The 26,124-nt window shown below is 37.6% G+C and overlaps 1 protein-coding gene across 10 annotated transcripts in view; it reads right to left on the minus strand.

The window, feature by feature from the left end:
* Window positions 1-26,124, minus strand: part of ARFIP1 (ARF interacting protein 1) — a 43,518-nt gene that overhangs the window by 12,945 nt on the left and 4,449 nt on the right. Inside the window, exons 2-7 of one of the 10 annotated variants that reach the window (XM_080591098.1) lie at window positions 25,530-25,609; window positions 21,453-21,554; window positions 11,017-11,131; window positions 8,179-8,274; window positions 6,587-6,696; window positions 306-527 (exon numbers count right to left, since the gene is read on the minus strand). In XM_080591098.1, the coding sequence (XP_080447224.1) occupies window positions 306-527; window positions 6,587-6,696; window positions 8,179-8,274; window positions 11,017-11,131; window positions 21,453-21,554; window positions 25,530-25,607 (723 nt within the window). In that variant the 5' untranslated portion in view covers window positions 25,608-25,609. Of the gene's footprint in view, window positions 1-305; window positions 528-6,586; window positions 6,697-8,178; window positions 8,275-11,016; window positions 11,132-21,452; window positions 21,555-25,438; window positions 25,610-26,124 lie in introns of those variants that run through there. The other 9 variants (XM_080591103.1, XM_080591100.1, XM_080591102.1 and 6 more) reach the window with 9 other exon arrangements.

A 26,124-nucleotide genomic window follows, 5' to 3' on the forward strand; every position in this document is an offset into this window, starting at 1 on the left:
TGGAACACTGACATTTCATTAGAAGGAATAGTAAAATGCATTTTCTATAAACAAAGCGAAGGTGTCAGCTCTTGAGTCCAATTATCAGCTAAAGGCAAACATTTAGAAACAATTAAGAACTACAATAACTGCAGTGATATCCTATAGTTTTAAATTAATTACATAAAATTTTAACAAAAAGAATGTCATGTTGTTACCAACAATGCTTAAAGAAATAGCTGCTAGATACTATACACCCTGCACAAGTCAATTAGGCTTATCTTCATCTCTGCCCTTTTTTTTTTTAAACATTATAGAAGTCTTACATGAAGTTCCAATGATTTCAAACTCAGGTCAGCAAAAGCATCTCCAAGTTGCCTCTGGGTGTGTACCATCTGGAAGAGTTGTGTGGACAGTGTCTGTGCCAGTTTCAAGATATTCTCGTATTTTTTTTTGTTATCTCTCAATATATCTATTTGAGCTTCTAGTTCCAGATCTACTGTTCTTGAGCCACGACCCAGTTTTTCAGAGATGATCTGACGTGTACACTGGAAAAAAATTAAATTATAAAGAATCAAATATATTCAAGACAACACAGCATACACCCATTTTCAGCTTCAAGGGACAGATAATTACACACAATTCTTTCACAATCACCCCTCCCAATATAAGTTTGCACAACAAACTGAAAAAACAACACACTCTTTAGAAGTTCATCAGGACTCAGCAAGAACAGTTGGACAAGTCTCAACTCTTACTAATATGAATATTCAAGTTAGCAAATCAAGAGCATAACTAATTGCTTCTCAAGTAAAAGAATGCTTATCTCTTTTACATTTGGTGAATCTTATTAAGTTAAAAGAAGCAATTATTTAGCTCACTATATTAAAGTCCATTAATGGAAGTATTACCAGTTCTGCATAAAAATTTCTACCCAGTCATCTTTCAGGCTTTGTCTACCAACCATCCCATTCCAAATGACCCATGGCTGCTTTTTTTAAAAAAAAAAAAAAAGAGTCTTTCCAGTAAGACTCTGAACAGGTCTAAGTTTTTATTTTTATTTTTTGAAGATAGAAGATGATGAATGGGAGGGCAATCTTTAGCATGCTTTTAAAGCTGACTCAGAACTTTCACTAAGAAACACATAAAACAATTAAAATACATTTCTCATTATTCACACAGCTATAAAATGGAGCTAATTGTTAAGAGTACTACTTGTGACCAAAAAAGTCTTTCTGAGGCAGCTTTGCAGTTCATTAACGTGGTGAGCAGCAAAACCTGCTCTTACTAGGCTGTATCAGCCAGCCAAAGGGTATGACAGCTTAGGCAGCTACCACATTCCAGTTACCTGCGACACCTTCTTTGCCAGAGATTTGAACCTGACTTGACAGTGAGCCTCCCAAGACGCATCACTGGGGCTTCCCCTTAAGTGATGCATCGGAGAAGCCAATTGTCAAGCAGATGTGGCAAAGCCACGCAACTTCTCTATGTAAAGGAGCAATTATTTGCTGTAGTTATGAATAATTAAGTTAATCCGTGGTCCCAAGAGGTGAAGACAAAATTAAGTTACACATACGAAGGACTGCTAGAAACAGAATTACAAGAGAACTACTTCCACAAAAAAAAAAAACAACAACTAAGCACAAAATTTCAGTTTCATTAGGAGAGATAAAGCCCAACTCTATCTTAAAACATATTCCCAGAGTACATTACACCACTAGATTTTCCAAGGTTTCCAAATTCAAGGAATTTGGATTAGTCCAGTCTTTACTTACTTCCAAAGGAGATATTCTTTTAACCTTTTCGAACTTTTCAATAGTTTCTAAATTGAACAAAGGAAAGACTCCAAAAAGGATCAAGCAGAACAAGATGGTCATAAGTAATAAGCTTTAGCCCAAATCCTCTCTTCAAATTTATCTCATTAGATTCAACAAGTTTACAAGAAAGAGCATAGCTAACCTAGGAGACATTTTTCTGTCAAGAATCAGAAATTTAAGGGAGCATAACAAGTCATATCACTACAGAATACACCTTTAATACTAAGGCCTGCAATCGAAATTGTCAAATACAACTTAACAGACAGTATGCTAAGAGTATAAATAAGCATTTGACAAGAAATAAAAGCAAATGTGGAATTAAAGGAGAAATGTTGGCTGTTCTCCAAGAAAATGCTAAGACACACACCCATTGAAATGAAAGGAAATGTCATGGAAGGTAAAATTTTTGGAAGCAAAAAATTTTCACACAGGAAGAAGTTACTTTCAACCAAGGAGTATTTGCCTCAGAAGTTACGACAAAATACATGAAGAAAACAGTACTGACAAATGAGAAAGTGAGGCATGAGTCACTTGAAATACTTATTCTGTATGCTTCATTAAAGTGAGATGTAGCTGAAGCTGAACATTGAACTGAACAAGAGTAACAAAGATGCACCTATCTGCTATTTTCATTTACTCTGGTTGTAACTGAACTAGTACAAAGACACAGGTTGCTGTATTTTCTCACTATCAATTGGAGAGAATATTTCACACGCAAATTCTGTTTGGCATTGTTCTAAAAAGAAACCTATTAAGAATGTTGTCCTGCATAATACCACGCTTATCAAGAAGTGAAAAGGTATACTAGGCATATTTTAGGAAAAATAATTCTCAAAGCAAAAAACAAAAAACAACAAACAACAGAAACAGATTTAAGGGAAATGTCACAGAAATAAAAGTTCTACTAGTAGCCCAGTAGAGGCTCGTGAAACAGATAGTGTTTTTTCCTCAAAGTTTAAGCTGTTGTAACCCGGACTGCATCAAAAGAAGTGTGACCAGCAGGTCAAGGGAGGTGATTCTCTGCTCTCTTGAGAACCCACCTGGAGCACTGTTCAGCTCTGAGGCCCCCAGCATAAGACAGACACAGACCTGTTAGAGCAGGTCCAGAGGAGGGCCACAAAGATGACCAAAGTGCTGGAGCACCTCTCCTGTGAAGACAGGCTGAGGACATTGGATTTTTTCAGTCTTCAGAAGAGAAGGCTCGAAGAAGACCTCACTGTGGCCTTCCAGTACGTAAAGAAAGCCTACAGGAAAGGTGGAGAGGGACTCTTTGCCAGAGCATTTAATGATAGGACAAGGGGAAATAGTTATAAACTGAAAGAAGGGAGATTTAGATTAGATACTTGGAAAAAATTCTCTACTATGAGGGTGGTGAGGCACTGGCACAGGCTGCCCAGAGAAGCTGTGGATGTCCCATCCCTGGAGGTGTTCAAGGTCAGGTTAGATGGGGCTTTGAGTAACCTGGTATGGTGGGAGGTGTCCCTGCCCAGGGGGATTTGGAACTCAATGATCTGCAAGGTCCCTTCCAACCCAAACCATTCCATGATCCATTCTATGATGAAAAACAAGAAGATAAGCTTCTTTATTAGAATTGTTGAAAGCAAAGAAGAGTCACAAATTCCTTGTGTCTGTCTTACTACTAAAATGAAAAAACCTCTCTCATCCAAAGGGGGAGTCTGGGGAAGGGAAAGAACAGAAAATGCTCTGGCCATTAGATTATGGGAGAAGAAGAAAAAACTTTTGAGGCTAACTCATGATTACTAAGGAACAGACGACTGGAGAGAATGAAGAGGGCCAGTAGTTGCAAAGGCAACAGAATAATCTTACTACATCATGAGTTTGGGGAGAAGGTTAAGCCGTCTATGAAAATTCACGATTAGGCTAGGCAGAAGAGCAACATTAACCCCCCTGTAATTATCAATGGTAAACAGTTGCTTAAACAGACACAGAAGTAGGAGATAACAAAAGCAAATGTGTCTCATTCACAGAAATGCATAGGGGACAAAAAACAGGGTATACAAAATACATACAGGCATACTTAATCATCACTTCACAGATGGGTATGATCTCTGGATGTAACAGAGAAAGTTGGTAAGGAGTGATATCTGCAGTAAGTAAGAGCTGGCTGACAGAGAACCACCGGAATGGAAAGCTAAAGACAAAGTAACTGCCAGATACTGAAAACGCTAGGAAGAAAGGTAGAAAGGTCTCTGGAGCACACTTTAAAGAAATCATCATTTAGACACTAACAATCCATCCTTCTGAAGATTTCACATGTCTAGTCAGTGAGGAAGATTCACAGAAGAGAACCAACTGATTTTGCAAAGTTTAATAATTTTAGTTCCAGTTACACACTTCTTCATCTCACAAGGCAAGCGTTAATTCTAAGTGGCTCCCAGCAAGCAGCCTGCAGAAAAACAAAGGCCCAAAGACAGATCTCCTACATCTCACCGTTTGTTGATGTACATTCTATCAAGGCACTGCAGCCATAACATAAGAGTTGCGTGACTCATACATCAATTGTTTAAGTCTGTAAAGTCAAAGCTTAAAAAATAACTTTTTTCTGAAATTAAAAAAAACTAGTGATTTTAGTGATTTAAGAGTTTTATTCATCCAATAGTCGCTTTCTTCATATAAATGCCCCCACAAAGTCTCTGCGTACATTTCAGGACATCAGGCTTTACTGGGATACACCGAAGTCTCCCTCACTCAGCACCCTGCCTCTCACAGTGGTCAAAAGAGGCCTTAAAAAGACCGTGCACCAGCACACAGAAATTTTTCCTTCTAAATTCTGTACCCAGAATCCAGTAATTTCCATCTCATAATCCCTGACACAGTGCTAGAGGTACTACTCGTGCCAGTTCCCTAAATAACTTCGAAACAGCTTCACCACTAACTCCACTTGCAGATTAATGCCTAGTACATTGAATAGCATCGTTTCAGCTCCTAGGGGTTCAACTGCCAACTTCCCTAACCATTTATTGCTGCCCTTTATTTCCACATCTAACCTATAATCAGTTAGCTATTACAAGATAAAGAGGAGGTTTCTTCCCATGACCTTCCTGAAAATAAACCAATGCCACTATGTCCACAAATTGAAATACCGTCCCTAACCAAATTACACATGCTTTTGTATGTAGACTGTATAGAAAGTATTTTAAAGTGGCACCTCCAGGGACATTTGTATAATGCTACCTCTATTCAGATAAATTCATACAGCTTAAGACAGCTCTAAAATAAGTCACAATGTTTCAGGAGTCCCATCTTAACTGATTCATCTCCTCAGGCATATTTGAGAGACAACTTCAAGCTTCCAGATTCCAAGAACACAGATTCATTCGATTTTCTGGAAGTGCTAGTCTTTGCTATTCCACAACTGATGAAATTCTAGGCTTCAGGGAGGGAGAGGTTTAAACCAAGAAATAAAGCTTTTTTTTTTTTAAACCAAGACTTAGCAAAATAGACTGCCAAAGAAATAATGTTCTAAACAGGGATCTGAGACCACCATTCCAGCACTCTTCACTAATCCTCTGGTTATTGGTGTGCATAAACAGGCTTGTAATCCTTCTGCAATTGTGACATAGGGTTTTCTTGATTTTGTTCTTTTAAAATCAAAGCACCAGAAAGAGAGAGTAAGATCATATCCTCTTACTTATTTGTGATGTAAATTTGTTGTATAGCAGATTAAACCTCAAGAGTCAGCGTTTCTTAAATGGACATAGAATTTTAGAGAACAACTTCAGCTAAGTAGCATGTACCCTGACTGGACCACAGCAGGCTGCAATAATGGCTGACAGACTTCTGCAGTTGCCACAAAATTTATGTTACTTGAAAAATAGAAATTTTAAACGCAATTTAGTTAGACAAAATAGGGTCAAATTTCCAATTCTAACACAAAGAACAACATAAACATTTTCTAGTGGGTAGAATGTCTCTATCCCTGGTTCCCACGCTTACTTGGGAGAATGTCTTTACCTGGATTCAAGAACACTGGAGGGTTTCAGACCTCTGTTTTACATGGAAAAAAATTTAAAACAAAATTCCTCATTGCCTTATGGTTTGATGTAGGTCCCACTGATGCACACTTACCTGTCCACACCTCCGCCATTTAAGTTTTAGGCACAATGGAAAGCTGTTTTTCAAAACCAGTCTGTGTTTAAAGCTCCTGATTGTAATGTATTTCATGACAATTGTTCCTTATCTTGTGGCTTTTTAATGAGAGTCACAGCTGCCAAAAAGGTGTGTTTTAAGCACCTCTTCTTTATTCTTTTGTTATTACCTTTATTTCATCAATTCCCAGTTGATCTCAAAGAATTGTCATAGAAAAATAACATGAATTGAAAGCAACTGTTCCAACACTAAGAAAAAAATCAGCCAAGATATAACAAAAACATCAGAATAGCAATTAAGTTTACAACTTATAGGTGGGCCTGACTATCAGCTCAAATTCTATTCTATCAGCAGTCAGCTCAGCAAAAAGATTCTATTGCAAGCACTAGAGTTGAAGCCTGTGTGTTCTGTTGAGGGGGACAGAGATGCAGCATTCTTTTTTCCTTGTTAAATTGATACCTTTAAAAAATTTCCCACTTAACACCATGGATTTAAAAAGGCTTACCAAGGTTACACTTGGAAGAAAATTAAGCCTTCCGCACACATTCTTGTTTATGCTTACTGAAACAACAGATTACTTCCTTTCATACTGCAGTGCAATACTTCGAAAGCTTTAATCTGATCTAGTAGCAAACTCATTTCTAGAATATATATGCACACACAAATATATGCCTGCATACCTTGTAAGTGTTCAGGCTCCACTTTCTCACCAATTCCAATTTCTCCATTGCTGGATTCTTTACTTCATCTGCTAACACAACAGGTCCACTCTTCTGCTGAGCTCTGCCCCCTGTGTCAGAAACAAAGCAAGTCTTTAGGGCCTTGGCTTTTCCTGTTTTGTTTAAGGGATCTATAGTAAGTAAGGAAGATTTGTGCAATTGCACATGCAAAAGCAGAACAAGGTAAGAGTAACAACTTTAATGAATACGCAAATTTTCAGAATCAATTCAGAAGTTATTTTATAACTGATAGGAAGCATATATACATATGTAGCGATAGGCTGAATAAAGCTTACCCTAATGCAAGGAATTTTACTAACCAACCTTACAACAGCTTTAGATACACATTTATTACTTAATCCGTGTTTTAAAATTCCAGTAGTTGAACATTGTCTTGGATTTAGCCAATCTAGAAGTTTGTTTACACCCTGCAGATCACTAAATGAAAACAATTGACATATAAAAACTGCTGTAACAGAGTACATCCAGTAAAACCAGTAAAGAAATCTCAAAACAGATTTTTTTTTTTCCCTCTAATGAATGTTATCCCTTCCAAAAGACATGTTCAGCCACCAGAAAGAATCACTTTTAAAATATATCTCAGCTTTTTAGCTCATTGGTTTAGGAACAATTAATTCTACACCCAACCAGTGTAAAACAGCAATAAAGATACAATTGCAAGCAACAAATCAAATTATCTATGGCCAGTCAGCACATATTCATTGCTGAATACTGAGCATTCTCAAACTAGTATGGGATATCACAGATTCTAAGTTTTAATTTGGAAAAACTCATTCTGGTGTCCTAAACAGTAAGCACTGCAAAGCTCTACCACTTTAAGCAACTTTATTTATTTATTCATATACAGTTTTGACTATTGCTGCTTCTATACTCTTCGAATAATCCTGAATGCTACTTAGAGTCACCTTAGCCCTGCCAGGTTATTTACGTAAGTAAGAGCTTGGAAAAAAAGTCTATCCAGATGCCTCAAGATACTCCTTTAGCATCAAGCACAACTGTCCTTTACATCTTCAAAATGCTGTGCAAACATTAAGTAATTAATCCTCTCAACACCCTTATGAGGTAACTGAATAAGTTCTCTCCTTTTACATAGAAGGAAACAGACAAAGATGTTAAGTAATTTGCCCATAGGCACAAAATGAGTCAAGTGGCAAAGCCTAGTTTGGGTGTTATGAATTCCTAATTGCCACCTCATACTCTGTCCTACTGGAACATGTGAACATTTTGGCAAAAAGAATGCCGAAAGTTTCAGCTTTAACCTAAATAAAAGATCTTGGTTACTCACATTTTGTTACTGTTCATTAGTATTAAGATTTGATAATTACTTGTTTTTAATGTTATAGAGCAAAAAGCAGCATATAGAAAGGAAAGCAAAGGATATTTTGTCAACTGTTAAAATCCAGAAATGAGAACCACCAAAAGACCCCAGAAATTATATTTCTAAATAACAGTAAATCAAATTATTAGAGACATGGAGGAGTTAGTACAGCATCAGCAGACACAAGGGCGTTATCCATTCAGTGCTATGATACCTGTGGGAATAATTAAATCACAACCTTGTCCAGCCAGTCTGCTAGCTGCTGCACTGCTAGGAGATATAACAGATGATTTGGGTGATGCTGAGGAACCTGAAAAGTGGACACATTTAACATGAAAATCCACCATCTTCCCTTAAGAGCCGATACGCACTTTTACACAAATAGGTTTTCAAAGCAAAGAAATATTTGTTTCAGCAACACACTAAGTAGAAGTATTCACAGGAACGTTACTGGAATCTCTGATGGAAACACTTTTGAAAAGGTGCAGATGTTCGTGCGAACTACTCCAAGTTTCTGTGATTTAATCTTTTTTTCTAAGTCATGATGCCAAACTTTTTTTTTCTTAAAGAATCGTCAAAATAAAACTGGCACATTCACCAGTAAAGTTTACATTATCAACAGAAGATTCCAAGAGACGCTGTTATAATACATGGCTGCTGCAGTTGAAACCACTGGTTTTGGGTTAGGTAGATTTTACTCCCTGCTGATGCTGAATGGTTTTCATAGCATTAAGGAATGAAGAAGCAGGCTCTGAAAATCTGGACCAATTTCAATTAAATTGATTAACATCTGCGCCTAAATCTGTGACAAAACACACCTCAGCAATAACCTATCCTAAAAGGACAGGAGAAAGATCATAAGAGCCATTAGTTGCTAAGGTGTGTAACTTCCTTCTCAAGAGAAGGATTTTACAGCACTTGCTTGGTATCTTTTGGACAAGACATACCTTTAAGTGATACGCACTGTGTGCTCCCTAAACAGCTTTAGGATTATGTTTTCCAGTGCTTTGCAACTGTTCCATATGACAAATGCAAAGTGACAATCTTACAGAATTTTCAGGACTTTAAAAAAACCAAGAACAAGTTAGCTTTTTCTCTGCAGTAATGAGTCATCAGCATATGGGGGGGGGGGGGGGGGGAGCTTTTATTGCTTCTGTTGAGAAATTCTGAGATACTTCATAGGACTGACAGTGTGCCCATTGCAGGATGGGGGCAAGGATTTCAAAAAAAAAGGGCCCAAACTTCATAGTTTGGACTAAAACTTATCAGTAACACCAAAAACGTCGGTTGAATTAACTAAGTCAACGAACAGCTTCTGCCTTTTAAATATATTCTGGAATGCTAGTAACAAGGGGTATATGAATACAATAACAAAACACTTCAATATCACACAGAAATTAAAAGATTGAAAGATATCTCATCTGCTGTGATCTTCCATAGTGTGGTACATTATATATGGGCTGCAAATTGATTTATCTAGGCATAAAAGTTTGATTGCAAGATCCTACTAAAGTCCTAAAGACCAAATGCAAGCGAGCTAAGACAAGTGGTTAAATAATAATAATAATAATGAATTCCCTAGCACTCGACAGTATTAATGCAGCCTTATGCATGTTTTGCCATTCCCCCTCTTCCCCCAAATCCTAAAAGCCCTGCCCCTCCAGTATTGCTTATTTTGCATTCAAAAAGGAAGCCTCAATAAGGACACAAACAGAATAATGAACATCTAAAAACAGGGTTATCATTCTATTTTCCTCTCCAGTTTTATCAAGAGCCTAAACCTCTACCACTTCTACCATTTCTGTCTGATATACGAACATCAGGAAAAACCTGAAAAAAAATTATCCTTCGAAGAAAGCTGTGGTATCTGAAGTGTTAAAAACACGTTCAAAGCTCATCATTTGTATACAAAACTGACCGCAGAACATTTAGATTTCAAACATATTAGCATAGCTTGAAACACATCTTAGACACTGTTTTCCTTATAGACTATGGCAGGTAACAGCTGCAACAGTTATGCTGCAAACTGAATACAAAAACGCGAGGATGATGAGCAGTTTGCCATCTGCTCAGTTTTTACCTAGGTATTTTGCTAATTTCAGCCTTAAAGAAACCACAGCATTCACTTTGTAATATATGTAAAGCACAGCATGTAAATCACTGTTTTCATAAGCACATTTCACAAAACAGGAAACGAAGCAAGATGTAAATTAAATCTACGGCTACAAAGAGACTTATTTTCACAGCTGCTCATTTAAGATCACTTCAAACCTTTCAAATTTAGACATTGTCTAAGCTACATAATTCATTAAAATATCCCTTTCACATACTATATCGTACGACTGTTTTTAGACAGATGGGAAACACTGACATTACTGGTTTGTTTACCACTATTTCTCACTGTTTAATACCAGTTTATACTCTTTTAAACATATTAAGACTTGTATTGAGAATTAATTATTAACTAAAATCCCCCTGCTATAAACAACGGCGACTCTGTTTAGAAGATATGAGAAACCTTTTTCAGTATATAATACTTGGAAGAAAAGATCCAAAGCATTATCACTCCTGACAATACATTAAAATAAGATATGCATTGTAACAAAAAAGGAGAGATGTCTCACAAGCAAAGAAGAAATTCACTAATTCGTCTGTTCCGGCTAAGCGAACTGTGTATCCAGACATAAATAAGTTTCATTTCACATTGGAACAACACTTGCAATGTACTTACCCACATTTAAACAGACTTCCAATGCAACATAATTGTTAAATCTTTCCATTTGACACAGTTTCAAAGTACTCAAGTAAAATACCTCCCTTCCGATAACCGCAAGCCAATTTTACCCTAAGTTTGCATGAGCCCTGTGACAGATTATAAAAGTGCAGCATGTAGCTCTATTTTAACACCTCAGGTTGTCACAAATGTACATCAATCAATATATCTACACCAAAATGCTTAAAGCAGCTACAGAACATTATTATTTCTGATCATATAAAAAAATACACCTCAAGACTTCAAATTGAAAAACTGAGATTAAAAAAAGCAATTTACCTTTACCTGGAAACGGTCCTGCCTCAACAACTCCCTCTTTGGTGCTGTCAAAGCCATGAGATGTTATTTTGGTTTCAGAGAGTCCAAGTCCAACTGGTAATGAACGTTTCAAGTCCTTAAAATATTTGAATAAAACAGAAAATTTACGTTAAAAAAACATAAAAGTGACTCCAAGGTATTATAATGTAATCTCAACAGCTCTCAGACAGACAGTTCTGCCTCTAGCCTGGAATGCCTTATCTGGTGTCACAGCACTCTATTGTGATGCACAAATAAAACTTAAAGGAACAAGAAGCACCAAGTATAGCTTGTGTATTTATTTAAATATATTGGTGTGTTAATTCAATGTGTTTCCCTTCTGACATTTACAAGGAAAAAAGTTACAAAACCCACAGAGCTGTTACGGTTTAAAACTGAGGCACAACAAGAATGCCATCTCTTACAGCATCGGTTACCCAAAGTGTGGCCCACATCACCACGTTAAGGGGTCTGAAGCTGGTCCAAACAACCAGAACCATGTACTCATGCTTTCAGTTAGAAGCTGATCAGAGCGCACAATGATCTAAGACTAAGGGCAGACAACATTTTACAAGCAAGAAACATGGAAGGAAGTATCATAATATTAAAGATGAAACACTATTTCACTCCAGGCAAGAAATATCTTAAAAATTTGCAGCATCCATTATCTCTATGAATAGTACATGAAGTCTCTTCACAATTTGACATGGGAAAAACATCCATCTCAAGAGTTTCCCTCTGAGCACCTCCTCATCACAAGTGATCCCTTCAGGGAGCAACAAGCCTACAAAGATCCTCTAGCCTATCTGCCTGACCGCTTCAAGGCTAACCAGACACTGAAGCGTGTTATTGAGGGCATTATCCAGATCCCTCTCAAAACACTGACAGGCACAGGGCGTCAACCACCTCTCTAGGAAGTCTGTTCCAGTGTTTGGCCACCCTCATGGTAAAGAAATGTTTCCTAATGTCCAGTCTGACCCTCCCCGTCACAGCTTTGTCCCATTCCCGTGTCCTGTCATCGGTGACCAAGGAGCAGAGACCAGCACCTCCCGCCCTGCTTCCCCTGCTCAGGGAGTTGCAGGGCACAGGGAGACCGCCTCTCGGCCTCCTGCTCTCCAGGTGAGACAACCCAGGCATCCTCAGCCTCTCCCCATAGGACAGGCCCTCCAGCCCTTTCACCTGCTCTGTTGCCCTCCTCTGGACACTTTCAACGACCGTAACACCCTTCTTATGTTGTGGAGCCCAGAGCGAATCAGGGAATCACAGAACGGTTGAGGCTGGAAGGGACCTCTGGAAGGCATCTAGTCCAACAATCTGGCCAAGCAGGGTCACCTAGAGCACATGGCACTGGATCACACCCAGGCAGGTTTTGAATACATCCAGTGAAGGAGACTCCCCTCTGGACAACCTGGTCCAGTGCTCTGTCACCCTCACAGTTTTTCCTTGTATCCAGACGCAACTTTCTGTGATTCAGTTTGTGCCTGTTGCTTCTCTGAGTCTGGTCCTATTGCCTGACAGCCTCCCTTAAGATATTTATATGTAATATATAAAAGATCCCCTCTCAGCCTTTTCTCCTCCAGGCTAAGCAGGCCTAGCTCCCAGCCTTTCTTCCTAAGAGAGATGTTCCAGTCCCCTCCCCTCATTCATGGTGAGGCCACACTAATGCTGAACACAGTGAGACAACCACCTCATTTGACCAGCCAGTTCATCCCCCAATGTAGCCTGACTGTCAGGACAAGTTCACACAACTGAAGTCTTCACAGAAAACCAGTGCAGGCCTACTACTGAAATATGAGTTCACATACCATCCTACTGCATATTTTTGCTACCATAAGGACCTCTACAAATAGCTGCCCCCAAAGGTTTAATGTCTGTATTTCCCTTGTTCTCACTGAAATTTAAAATCCTGGATTTATGGAATCCTGGAGTTACGGAATGTTTACTGCTTTAAAAAAAACTCCAGGCATTCAAAGCAATTTAAACCCACTAATTCTTAAATGTAAAAAGCCAGTGAAAAGCTACTCTGGAAATAAAATCAAAAAGGTAAAATTTACTTAAAAAAAACTAAGCATCAACAAATTGAAAAATTGGCATTTTATGGAGTCAAGTACTGTTTTACGTCCCCTCTGCCTCTATGCAGAGGCAAGAAAAGATTATACTATAGAGGAGCAATAGTGAAATAGAAGGAGAAAAGCTATAATAGCTTTAAAATGCCGCTGCCTGGACAGGTACACAAACTATTTCTGATGTGTGTAGTTAAAAGCATCACATACAAGGTAAAACCTTGAAAATCCAGTCCATGCGTAACACTGTAGCCATTCAGTCCACAACCCAGAATCGAGCTAGTGCCTAAGAATGACACTGCCTGGCGGATCAGGATGTCCCCAAGTGGCTTTGGATCACATCCCCACAGATTTAGTCAGTTGTCTTTAGTTTAAAACAAACTCCTGAGAGGATGGAAAAAGGAAAAGCTACAAACATGAATTCCAACATAATAGAAATCATGTTGATGTGGAAAACACAGGATGCTACTGCAATCAGAGTAACCAATTCCTGTAGCTGTACTTTCACTCACACGAACCAGCTATTTAATAATAAATTATGCTATATTTGTGTATTTGAAGCATTATATCAAAAAGAAAAATGGAAAAAAATAAGTAGTATGAACAACAGTAGTCACATACAGAACCTGATCTCACAAATAAAGCATACCACAACATCTGATACGTACTGCTTTCAGCCTTCACAACTGACTTAGTTCTGGTACTTCCATTTAATTACTTGTCGTTAGTGGTGGGATGGAAGGCTTTTGCTTCAACGTAGTGTAGCTGGCAGACAGAGCCCATTTAACTCTGAAGCAAGTCAGCAGGAGATGAAAAACCAGAAAAGCTTGCAAAAGGGTAACTGGACAGCAGAGGAGATGATGCACCGATTTAACAAAAATGACACGGCATCAAACATTTTCCCCAAGGGCACCCTGGCACGTTGTATAGTTTTCAGAAATATTTAAATATGAAGCCAAAGAAATGTAGACAGCTAACCTGCTTAAGCATGTTTGAAACAGGAATCTAAGCAATCATCTGTATTTTGAGTTAAAATGCAGAACATCTATTTTGTAAATACAAAAGTTCATATCTAAACTTAAACAACTGTACTGCTTTTAAACATTCAACTTAATTCTCATTTGAAGTTAAACACAGGGTGAACAAGCTACAGGTAAATAAATCATTTAGATTATTATAACACACCCTTCTCCGAAACAAAAAAAAAAAGATGTTCAGGTCAAGAAAATATATTAAGATCTACAATTGCATGTATGCATAGTTTTTTTTAACATACATATGTAACTACACAGACAGGCACAAACATTTATTCAAAGGTATCTTCCCTTTCATTGGCAAAAAAAGCAAAGTTCAGTGTAAAGAGCTGTTGAAAAACATGCCTGTTTTCAATACCTATACTAACCAGCCGAAATATACCTTGCTGAAGACAGACATTTATACATGAGGAGAATTGTCATCAAAAAGTCAGTGATCATCAATCCACCACCTCTATATCGTATATAAACATGCAAGCTAATGTTCAGTGGAGACATGTTTCTGTATGCAAACTTTAGCTTTTAACACGTCATTCTTGCAAATGGTAGTGCTATTTTACATGCATAGAGAAAAAAGGCTAGCCAAAAATCTGTGATCATTCTGACGAAGCTATTTATCACTTTGATAACTTACATGGGACAACTTAGAAACAGCCTTAGAGTAAGTGAAAGAAGACATGCACAAAACTACACGTTTAAGAGAAGCTGTGATAGTACCTGGAGATTTTTGAATGGTAAGGAAGTTACGTAAATAGCTTTCTTTTTTGTTCCCATCAACACTTCCTGTTAAAACATGGGAAGTGAAACCAGATTCTCCTACAACACTACAGTAATTATATTTTGACTAGTTATTGGTCTTCTAGCTAGTGGGAATATTTTGATGATCCCAAGACCTGCTTTCAAATTTGTGATTTCCCACCTTCTTCATAATCATGTCGCTAGAATTCCAGAATCACTGACACATCTCAAAAATTCAACTTTGTAACATCATCACCATAAAAAGAGATGCTTCATTCATTATTTTCAATTGTATGGTGCTTAAAAGCATAGCATTCATTTACGCAGTTACCATCTAGAAGTACTTTAACATTGTAACTTGACTTAGACCCAGGACTAGAGGTGTAAGAACTACAACTCAGAATATTCCCATGAAGTGAAAAGGTCGAATTGCCTATTCCAATCTCAGCCATTTAGCATGATAAAGGTGCAAAGAAGTAAGAGCATGAAGTACAGGTACACAAGACAGCTGCACCAGTTTAATTTGGCCTAGTCAAATCAGAGCAAACCTACATAGTACAGAGCATTCAAACTACATTAACCAACCTTTGGTTGAATTCCGTTTTCAGTTTAAATCATTGTATTAAGCTAAAGGTATTTTAGTAAGGTTAACCTTATTTAAGTGCCTCCAACAGGGGTAATCATCAGCTAATTATACAGGTCGTGTAGATGAATCAGTATGAATATTTGATGTACCAATCCCGTTGACATGGTAGATACAGCAAAGAAGTCATGCAGAATGGATGTACGTGAAGGAATTTTGGCTGAGTTACAAGACTGTTTTCAGAAAGACAATTCCCATCCATGCTCCCCGTTCTAATCTAAAATGAAGAGGGGAAAAAATATCAAAACTCTATTGTTTCTCGTGCAGGTAGAAGTTATGGAGCAACTACAGCAAACAAGGCTGTATTAATTTCATGATTATGCCAGTCTATTATTAACGCATCACCAAGTATCATCATTTGCTACTACTAAATGCTGTTAGAAGATATGGGTTTAGTTGCCTTCACTACTTTCAAGAAATGTATTTAAAAAACAACATATCACTAGCTAACTTGAGGAGTGAGTCCATTAACAGTTGAACAACTAAAACTAGAAGCAATGTACACGTTTTTTAAATGACAGATGACATTATTAACAAAATATTCAAGTTACCTCTGGGAAAAAATTGTAACATGCCTTATTGTAAAGTTCAGTTTAAGATTAAAGTACTCTTTAATGAGTAGATCTAACATCTATCCAGTAAGATTTAAGGCTCTGAACTTTCACTTCTTGCTCTATGTAATATGTCAGTGAAGCTTCTCATTCTGCATTTTTCTCTTCTCCTTGCCCTACTCCATCATTTAACTCTTATCTTCCATGAAATAATCCACTAGATCCTCACTTCGGAATAAATTCCAGCTCTCCTCTCATTTATTTTTACACTTAAAGCTTTACTCTACGGTGAAGCAACAAATGGACTGACAGATTTCTTCTATTCCCCAACATATTGCTCTTTACACAGAAGATCCTTTCTTCTTACTCCACACCTTTAGATTTACCTAATGTCATACTAAAAATCTGCTTTCCCATCAGTTTCCCTTCTACTCTCATCATTCACATCCATAATTTTCACTCTTCAAGATTGCATGAAGCAGACCACTTGGCAAACAGGCAGATTGGTCTTTGTTTCATCTCGTAAAAACAGTTTTCTGCAACTGATGTGCAGAAAGAAGTTTTAAATCAATATACAGTAATTAAAATATAATTGCCCAAATTAAGGTCTAGCTATACAAGTTAACACAGCAAAATCTAAGGAATAGGAACTCAGATGTTTCAGGGAGAACTTGAGTGATGAGACTGGGGGAGTTTTGGAAAGGCAAAGAGCTTATTACTAGTATTATATACAATATTTAATAATGTTTTTGTCCCCACAGGAGTGGGAGAAGAGGCAGAAAGGAATCCATACTGAAAATGAAAGAAAACAATTGGAACAAGAATTTTGGAGATGCAGACTGTTAAGAACTCAATATAGATTTGGAACAATAGTTTAAACATAACAAGTAGCTTACAACTGCCTGAATGCCTTCACAGACATGAATGTTTTTTAAAATTATTTTAATTATTCCTGCTTCCACATTATGCCTTTTTCAATAAGGAGCTATATAATACACTCCTCTGCACAGTCCTCAGCTCCCCAACCCTTCCGGGACGTTAAAGCCACCACTATTCTAATCAAAATGATAATAGCATGGGATGAAGACTGTGGGAAGAAAATCCCCTGTAAAAATCCCCTCTAAGTCAGGGATAAGCGAATTAAACCAGTGAAAAATAATAACCAACAAGGTTTTCTGTTTGAGTTTTCTTGTACGAAGTAGTAAGAAAAATATGTTTCCTTAGTAATTGCTGAAGTCCTCTATTATTAGCATAGACTAACAAACATCCAAACATTGGCAAACTCTTCTAAACATCAAGTCTTTAAAGCATAACTGAGTTTCAACAGAGCTTGGAGAGCTGAAAGCACTGCATCAAGGTTTTCTGTAATAAGGTGACATTAGACATTTCATCCAATGATGATTGAAGCTACAGGCTTTATTAGTTAAAAAAATTTCCATCTACCATACAGACAGGACAAAACTTGTCAGAATTCCTTAGGCATCTCTTATTATTACAAATGAGAGAATGAGTATGTACCAGCATATTTCTGAATGAAACTTTACAGCTAAGCAAACACTTCAGTTACCTCATAAATATTCTTTTGATTCTTTTTTTCTTAAACATAGGGAACCAACAATTTACTGAAGATCCATCAAGCAGTGCTATAGCCTGTTTCCACAAGGCTGGATCCAATATGCTTCTCCTGCAATTAGGTTACGACAATCTATTGTATCTGATGTTCTGCACAACTAAATGCATTTTCCTTCAAAGAATGAGCAATGCTGCTTGCCACTTCCAGGTAAATACATTTGTACAATATTGTCTTGCAAAATGAAATACCTGCCATGCTTGAGTACAAACACATTTGGTGAAAAATTTCATGTCTATGCAACTTATGGATGAGGTCTGATCACAGTGCTAAAGCTGCAAGTCTAGGGTAAAGCTTAGTTTTGTAACTAAAGATCCCTGAAGAGTACATTGTGTAACTACATATTTACTCAGTCTACCAAAACCATGCAATCAAAGCTGCTGAAGTACTTGTGGCAAAATAACAGTAGAAGAGCAAATAAAAACACAGGATAAGTTGCATTTTTTTCCATTTACATCTGAATTGTACAATGTCTAGATGAACAGCTCCCTGATTACAGCACGCAAAAAAAAAGAAACTAAAATAACCTTATTCCCCAGCCATCCAACAAGCTGTAATTGAAATGCAGATTGGAGTTTGATTGGACTAAACTCCACTGTGGTCAAAAATTTTTACTGAGCACTGTGGTAACAGTGCAACTTCAGAAAGAAGAAACAAGCCACTACTTAAGTGCCCTCGTAAAAACCAGTGCTTAGCTTGTCATTTCCATAAGTTGATAGGAAAAAAGACCCCTGAAAACTTGGCACATTAGTTCTGCGGTGCAATGTGTATCGCTTTAGGTTAAAACAAAAAATTACTCAAAACATTGGCACGAAAAAAAAGAGGAGAGCATTAAGCATTAGAAATAACAAACACAAAGATGAATAGAAGCTTAATATTAGAATTTGAGACTAACAGATTAGTAAACAGATCTAGATGTTAATTCCAACAAGACTGTTTTCTTTGTTTTGTTTATAAGCAGCCCTGGTTATCACATATTCTGAGTTTAGGTCACACATGCAGGTCTTAACCTGTACAAGACAGTTCAAAAAAAATTCATCTTCACTGATCCCAGAATAATTATTGTGAAAGAAATTACAGCAGTAAATACAACTAAGTTTGCAAAGTATAAATTTTCTGCAACTTATCCAAGTATTTGACCCATTTTGGGGTTTAGTGGAAGTTTTAAAACAGAGTAAACTTCAAGCCACAAAAGCATGTAGCATGCCAGCAAAAACCTACCTCAAATTTTATATTTGGCCACAGACAAATACTTATGTAACATCTCAATTTTCCACAGAACATGGTAGTTATACTTTGAATAAACAAGGGCTCTGACCGAGTCACTAAGTGCAATTTCCATTTACTGTAACTACTGAAAAAGTATTGAACACACTAAAGTGGAGAAGCAACTCTTAGGCAAAGGAAAGATACCTCTGAAACAGCAGTCGAGTCACAGCAGCGTCAAGGTCATCAGCCTTAAAAATAGTAAACCTGCTTCTCAATTTCTAGGTGAAACCAAGTTTACCGTCACTTTAAGGTAGATTTCAGTTGTCCCATTTAGACATGAGCATATTTTTAATCAAAACTTAGGATGATGTGTAATGAAGTTAAAACTAAGTTTTGCCTTACGTTACTGGTAGATTTTGGTTGAACAACAAATCTTAGGAATCACATGCCATCCCTTACTGCCATGCATTGGGGGGGGGGGGGGGGGTAGGAGAGAGGGTTGGTTTGGAAAACAACCCCAAAACCAAAAAACAGCTCATTCAGCAGAAGTAGAAAAAAAATACCACCAAGTGCAGTATAATTAATATGGAGCTCCAACATGGATGTAATAACATTTCACAAAGTTTTATACTTTTTTACAGTCATGCTCATTATACAACTACACCACAATTGAAGTCAAATGGATGCTGTTTTAAGGATTTTTTAAGTATCTATTAGACTTTGTTGTATGTATATTTCCAATAAGAAATTAATAATTGTAATATGTAACCCTATATTACACTATTAATATTTAGAAAATTTTCCACTACTAATAGACATTTTATAGAAAAAAATATTGCAATATGCAGTATCTGCTTCATGGTTTGTCTGTAACATTATCATTTACTAGCTTCACAAGAGCTTCCCCATTAAAGCTAAAACCAGACTAAAGTCAAAATTATGGCTATGCTTATTTTACCAATTATCAGGAAGTATATTCATGGTGTATTCGTAATTTGTTTTTTAAATTTGCAGAATTGTTTCCTCCCCCCCATAATCAGCATTTTAATAGGACAGAACAAAACATCAATGTTCAGCTCAGTATTTCTTTTAGAAATAATTTTGCATTGCAAGTCATCATGGAACTGTCAAAGCTTTGAGACTTCCTTGAAATCTACATCTTGTCAGATATCAAATAGTTGTGAATAATTAGCTCATTTTCATAACTCCAACTGTAAAACAAAGTAAGAATAAAGAAAGCCAATCCCAAATTCCATAAACTGTACCATAGTACCCTCTGCTGGACAGTCAAAGACAAGAAGAAATGATGATAAAGTAAAGCAAGGATAAAAAAAAAGAACCACATACAGATCATTATGAAGTATAGCTTCTTTTCAAGATGCTACAAATGTGATGCATTCTGATAGAGCTCAGACAGCAATACAGTAGTAATTTTTTTTTTTTTTTTTAGCTTCAACACAAGAAAAGTTACTTCTTCCATGTTTACAGCTTCAAATCAGAATGTGACCATCTTTACTTTCAGGCATGTTAGAAGTAGCTTGCCTTGGACTATTGGATACTTTTTCATGTATATTAGTTTAGGACTTGGTTGCCTGAATTCACAGGAGCTGGTAAGCCTCATATTTTAAAAGTGCTTATTTTCTTGTTTAATGGGTAAAACTGCGTGATAAAAAAGGTTCCTCAAGGCTAGAGTCAATAATATTGAAGTATATACGTGTGATTATGCATTATGAAGCACCAAATTTCACATTCAGAAAAAATTGCTATTGCTAATATACCCTTTTTTATATAAAAAAGGCTATTGCAATGTGTAATCTCTACTTCATTTTTTTCCCATCAACTTTAACAATAATTTATCAGTTTCAAAAGAGGTTTTCCACTGAAGCTAAAATCAGAAGACAGCCAGAATTAGGCATATGCTTATTTTACCAAAATATTTTCCTTTTGTTCTGGCAGGCTGTCAGGCAATTCCTGTAAATCAATCCTCTAGTTTGTTTAGAACTAGGTTGAATAGAAAGAGTACAAGTAATATAAGTACCCCAAGAAACTCTTTTTCCTCTTAAAATAAGAGAAAATAAAACCCTTACATCAACAGTTGTAATCAGAGACCTACAGCTTACATAAACTCTATCATGTTTATGTTTCCAAGCTTATTGTCACCATATACTGTACAGTATATGTACATCACATATGTCACACATATGTACACATTAAATGCATTTAAAACTGCAGCTTAACTTAATTATTAGAATCAGTAAGGTATAGCAAACTACTTAATTTTAGCAAGAGCCAACTGTAGTCAGCTAGACAATTTAATGAAGCTTACTGTAAAATTTGAGATCAATCAGAAAACAAGTTTGCGTAGCGTGATTTGTATGTACACTTCAGCAGAATTTCCTCGCTATTCTTGCAAACAAGATTAACATATTTAACAATCTAAACTTCCAAAAGCTTTACAATGCTATCTTGACTGAAGTCCTCTGTGTGTTGCATTGTAACTTCAGCATTTCTGGTAACAGTACATTGTTAGACACCAAAGACAATTCTTACCCTATTAAAGCTGTGCTCATGAGAATCTTCCAGCTGTCCATTGCTAGTCACAGGAATTTCTGCTGCTGAATTTTTGGGAGACTCTTGAGCCATTGCACCTCCCTATTGTACAAGAAACAGGTTAGTATTTGTCTTAAATTTACAAGAAGTGATCTGTATTAAAATATTTGATGTTTTAAGTCTCCTAACAGCTGATTTTATTTCCAACTCCTCTTTGGAAATATTCTGACATACTTGGTCTGCGAAGATGCATTTCATCACATACCCCAACACATTAATAAGCTAGCATATCTCAGAAGTAACTAAAAGCTTCAAGATTGAAGAAAAGAAACAACCAAAGTTAATTGATGTATTGTGGGGCAGAGGGGTGCCAGAAAAATGAGACATGGGGCCAAGCCCAAGTATTTTCTATACACACACTTGATCCTTAGAGTAGTTAATGCATCTCAAGCTACAACAAAGGTCAAGTTTGTTGTTAGCTAAAGAAAATTGTACTCACTAATGAAAAACAAGAAGTATTAGAAAAGAGCAACAAGTTTAATCATGTATTACAAAAATAAAAGTGATGATTCCAAGCTTTAAAACTGTTTAACTTGCTTTTTATTTTATCATAAGATAGTGCCACCTTCTGACTAAACTGTTGGTATTCAACTCTGACTCAGACAACTGCAGAAAACCTAAAGTGAAATGCAGAAACAAGAACTTAAAAGCACCAATGCAATTCAAGATTCAAAGTAAGTTTGGAGATGCTGCTGTTTTATGGACAGCACAAGCAGCTGTGTAACCACTGCTTTCAATGAATGACCTACAGTAAAACCTAGAAGAGATTCTCTTCTAGAAGAGATGGACACCACATACAAGCATCTGAAAAGGGAGCAGCACCCTATCATTCTCAAAATGAAGACAGAGATGCTAAAAATTTATCAAGCCACCACTGCCCAAATGTACCTTTTCCCCCAAAAATACATAAGTTGGCTCTCTCAAAAAGCTACGCTTAACTTTCCAGGACAGCTTCATTAGTTAACTGAAGTGTAAACAGTACAAAAAGAATCAGAACATAACCAAGCCAGTGTTTGTTCAACTACTCATGTGAAAGTTGTCTGAAGCCTTCAAACATGCTCGTGCACCTTTGCCAGACTCGGAAGACAAGGCACACCATCAACACACACTTGAGCACGGTTTCTTTGTTCACTTGGAGCTTGGAAACCATCAAACTGAGCCAGCTGCTTTTCAGTCAGAGGCTCAGGAACAGACACAGGCCCGTCAGGCTGAAGTACCTGCAGCTGCTCCAAGAGCACACAAAGCTTTTACAGGATATCTGAGTGTAACGACTTACTCAGGATCACCTGCATCATTCTTCATTGGCACCACCTTCTGTCATACCCCCCTGTTAGTATTCCGCTTACTTCCTCCTATCCTCACTTGATTTACACACAGATTTTGGGAGTTCAACACATAACACCTGCTCATTACACTATGAGGCCTCCCAGGCTTTCTTCTAACTAGGCACTGTCTACAGGCTCCAACACACATGCTCCTCTAATTCTAAATTGCTTTCAAAGCCATGTTAACATATCTTTTTCCAAAGACTGTAATTTACAGAGATTTCACCTCATTTGGTCTTTTGAAGCACAGCTCACCATTCACACTTAATTTGGTAGCTTTAAAGCCTGATTCATATTTCTGAAACTTGTAATAAGCTTCTTCAATTTTGCAGCATAAAACAAAAATACGAAGAAAATGGCAAGGAGACTTAAGTCCATCAAGTTCTGAGTAAACGTTACCTTCTACACAGATTGAGAATAAAAAGGCCAAGGGCAAGCCAGTCTATGAGAACCATACATAAGAACTACAATCTTTGAATACACCCCACAAAAATTAAGTCCGAGGTGATACACCTTCCTTTTTGAGTATCAAGACTAAGTTAGCAACACTGAATTGAAAGCTACTCTTTCAAAACTGCTTTATGAAACACTTCCCCAAAATGAGCAGCTAAACATTCAGGCACAGCCTCTGAAAATAAAAAAGTCAAAGTATTTTAAAAGTTCTAAAAACATAGCAGAGTTCAAAATCATGTAAGGAAAAGTCAGCGTGCTATACGTTCAAGAAAAACTGACTTGACAAGACCCTACCTTACCCTATCGGCTGCTCCCATTAGCATTCAATGAGCGCCTTCTTTCAGCCCTAGGAAGGAACAGCTCACGTTGCATGGTCACGTCAGCCTAGCAGACCAAATTCTCTGTAGAGACCAGTTTTCAACTATGGAGATTATTCACAGATATACAGGCTCATGCATACACGCACGCCTCTATCAATACACACATTAAAAAACCAACATTCGCCAGCTTCTCTGGGCAACTTATGAAATCCAAGAAGGCCTAGAAGCAGCTCAGATGTTTACAGGTATTTCCACTTGAGGCAAACCTCGGCGTCACGTTCAGAGAAAGCAAAAAATGACTTGCTAGCTTCAGCTTCCTGACGTGTCTGAACCAAAACGCTGGCCTTCATTGCTGAAGGGAGGAAGTTTCACTACCCCCCTTCTACAGCCCCTACCGTGAGCCCCAGCGTCCCACCTCCCAGCCCCAACACATGCCTGCCGCTCACCGGACTGCACGGTGACCAGACTCCGCTCACTAACCTGGCAAAAAGACCTTTCTGCAGTTTCAGTAAGTCGAATTAGTTCACAATTAAGTCAGACAAGCACCAAAGAGACTAAGTGAGCAGCATCAAAAAGGAAGTAGGATGAACCGTTAGCTTGTCTCAACAAAAAATCATAGCCTGTATTTCAGTCAGTCTAAGCTAGCACTGCTGCCACAAACAACAAATCCTTGCCCTTTTTTCTGCCCTTCACCCCTCACTCTTTCCCTCCACATCAGCTTTCCCTACTCCCCCACCTCTTCCCTGGGCCAGCAGACGTGTATTTGCACAGCAAACAAAACTGCAGAAACAACGCAGGTTAAAAGGAAGTGACCTATCCCCAAAAAGGGGATGGGGAATATTTATCAGTTCTCCAAAATATATATTTAAAATATAAAATATATAAATATAAATATATAAAATATTTAATCAGTTCTCCAAAACAGTTCATCACGCTGCTCCAGCATTCGTACCTACCAATTTTAGGGGGTAACACTGGAATAAAGTATTGAGAATTAAGGACTGCTTTCGGCCACAGCACCAGCTTACTTCAGTAGCGCAGTATTTCAAAATGCTGACTGCAAGTGTAGGCTATTGCCAAAACCAGTGATCACTGCTCTTTGCTTCTGAATGCAGCGTCCTGCAACTTCACTCGCTGTAAGCTTACTGATCAGAGAGAAAACTAAACCATTAAATCGTAACAGTAGTTCTGTTAAAACAGGGAGGATGATTACTGAACAGCGCGCCCCTTCTGGAAGTGCAGCCCACAGCTCATTTAAATTGAGTATATAATGAAACTGCATCCTCAGAAGAAAATCTATCATGTGCATGAAAAGTAAAGTAAATCTGATGAAGGGCCTGAATTTGTATTGATGAATAAAGGAATGAATGAAATAAACAGTACAGAAAACAACAAGCATTCGCCTTTTTCACTCTAGAGCAGTCAAGGAAACATTTACTCTGAATGGCTAGCTATTAGTGGGAACCTTAAGAATTTGTTCATAATTTGAAGAAGATCAGACTTATGAAGATACAAGGTGTAGCTGCTCCCAAGAAAACAAACAAACAAACTAACCGAAAAAGCCAACAAAACAGACAGATGCACCATGCCTTGTTATAGTCAGGTTGCACAAAAATTGCTACCTTTCTAGTACCAATCCTTTCCTCCTGCTGTACACGCCTGACTCTGCCCTGCCAGAATCTATTCGGCTCACAAAGCGAAGACCCAGCGGCAGACTACTGGTTCAACTACTCATTTCTCATCAACTAACGGGGTTGTTCTAAAGCATCCCAAAACCAAACCCACCCAACTCCAGACAGTACGCATAAACTCCTACCCCCAAAACAACTTCCCTGTGCTATGTGAATCATCCTTTTTGTCAGTCTGAAACCTTGCAGGGATTGGCTGATCTCACACGAATACGGCTATCACCCAATCACCTCGGAGTCAGACTGCACCTCTTCTCCAGCTGGGTGAAATTCCTCAACTGTTGTGGATTCATTCCTGTGTTCTGACATACCTGAAAACAAAACAGGTTTGGCATGCATTAATTGGCGTGAAAGGAGCTGGATGCTGCACCTTGCAGAAGTTCAAGCAGAGTTTCAGAAAAGGATTATTTTAAAAAATCTGTTAAAGCAAAGAGAAACCTCCCTGTTGTGATGAGGACCAGGATTTAGGTCTCTGAAATGAAGACTACGAATCCAGCCTAGCAGAAGCTCCCATTGGCAAAGCAACCTTCCCTGCACAGAATGCTCAGCTTGCAACATCGAACAAGGCTCTACAGCAACAACACAACAATTACATCCTACCACTGCAAAGGACACGATTTTGTTAAGAGAGGAGGTTTATCCACGTTATACGAGTTTATATTGATACTGATTTACTGGAACCTAGTAAGCTGTTCAGTCTGTTATGCCTAACCAGAAACGGAAGTCTTCCCATTTTATTATTTCAACAGATGGTTAAAAAAAATAATAAACATCTCGCCTATAGAGGCGAAGACAGTCACTAACACAGAACATGTGCAAGAAATTG

The sequence above is a fragment of the Anser brachyrhynchus genome, assembly GCF_964034855.1.
Source record: "Anser brachyrhynchus genome assembly, chromosome: 4".
NCBI lineage: Eukaryota > Metazoa > Chordata > Aves > Anseriformes > Anatidae > Anser > Anser brachyrhynchus.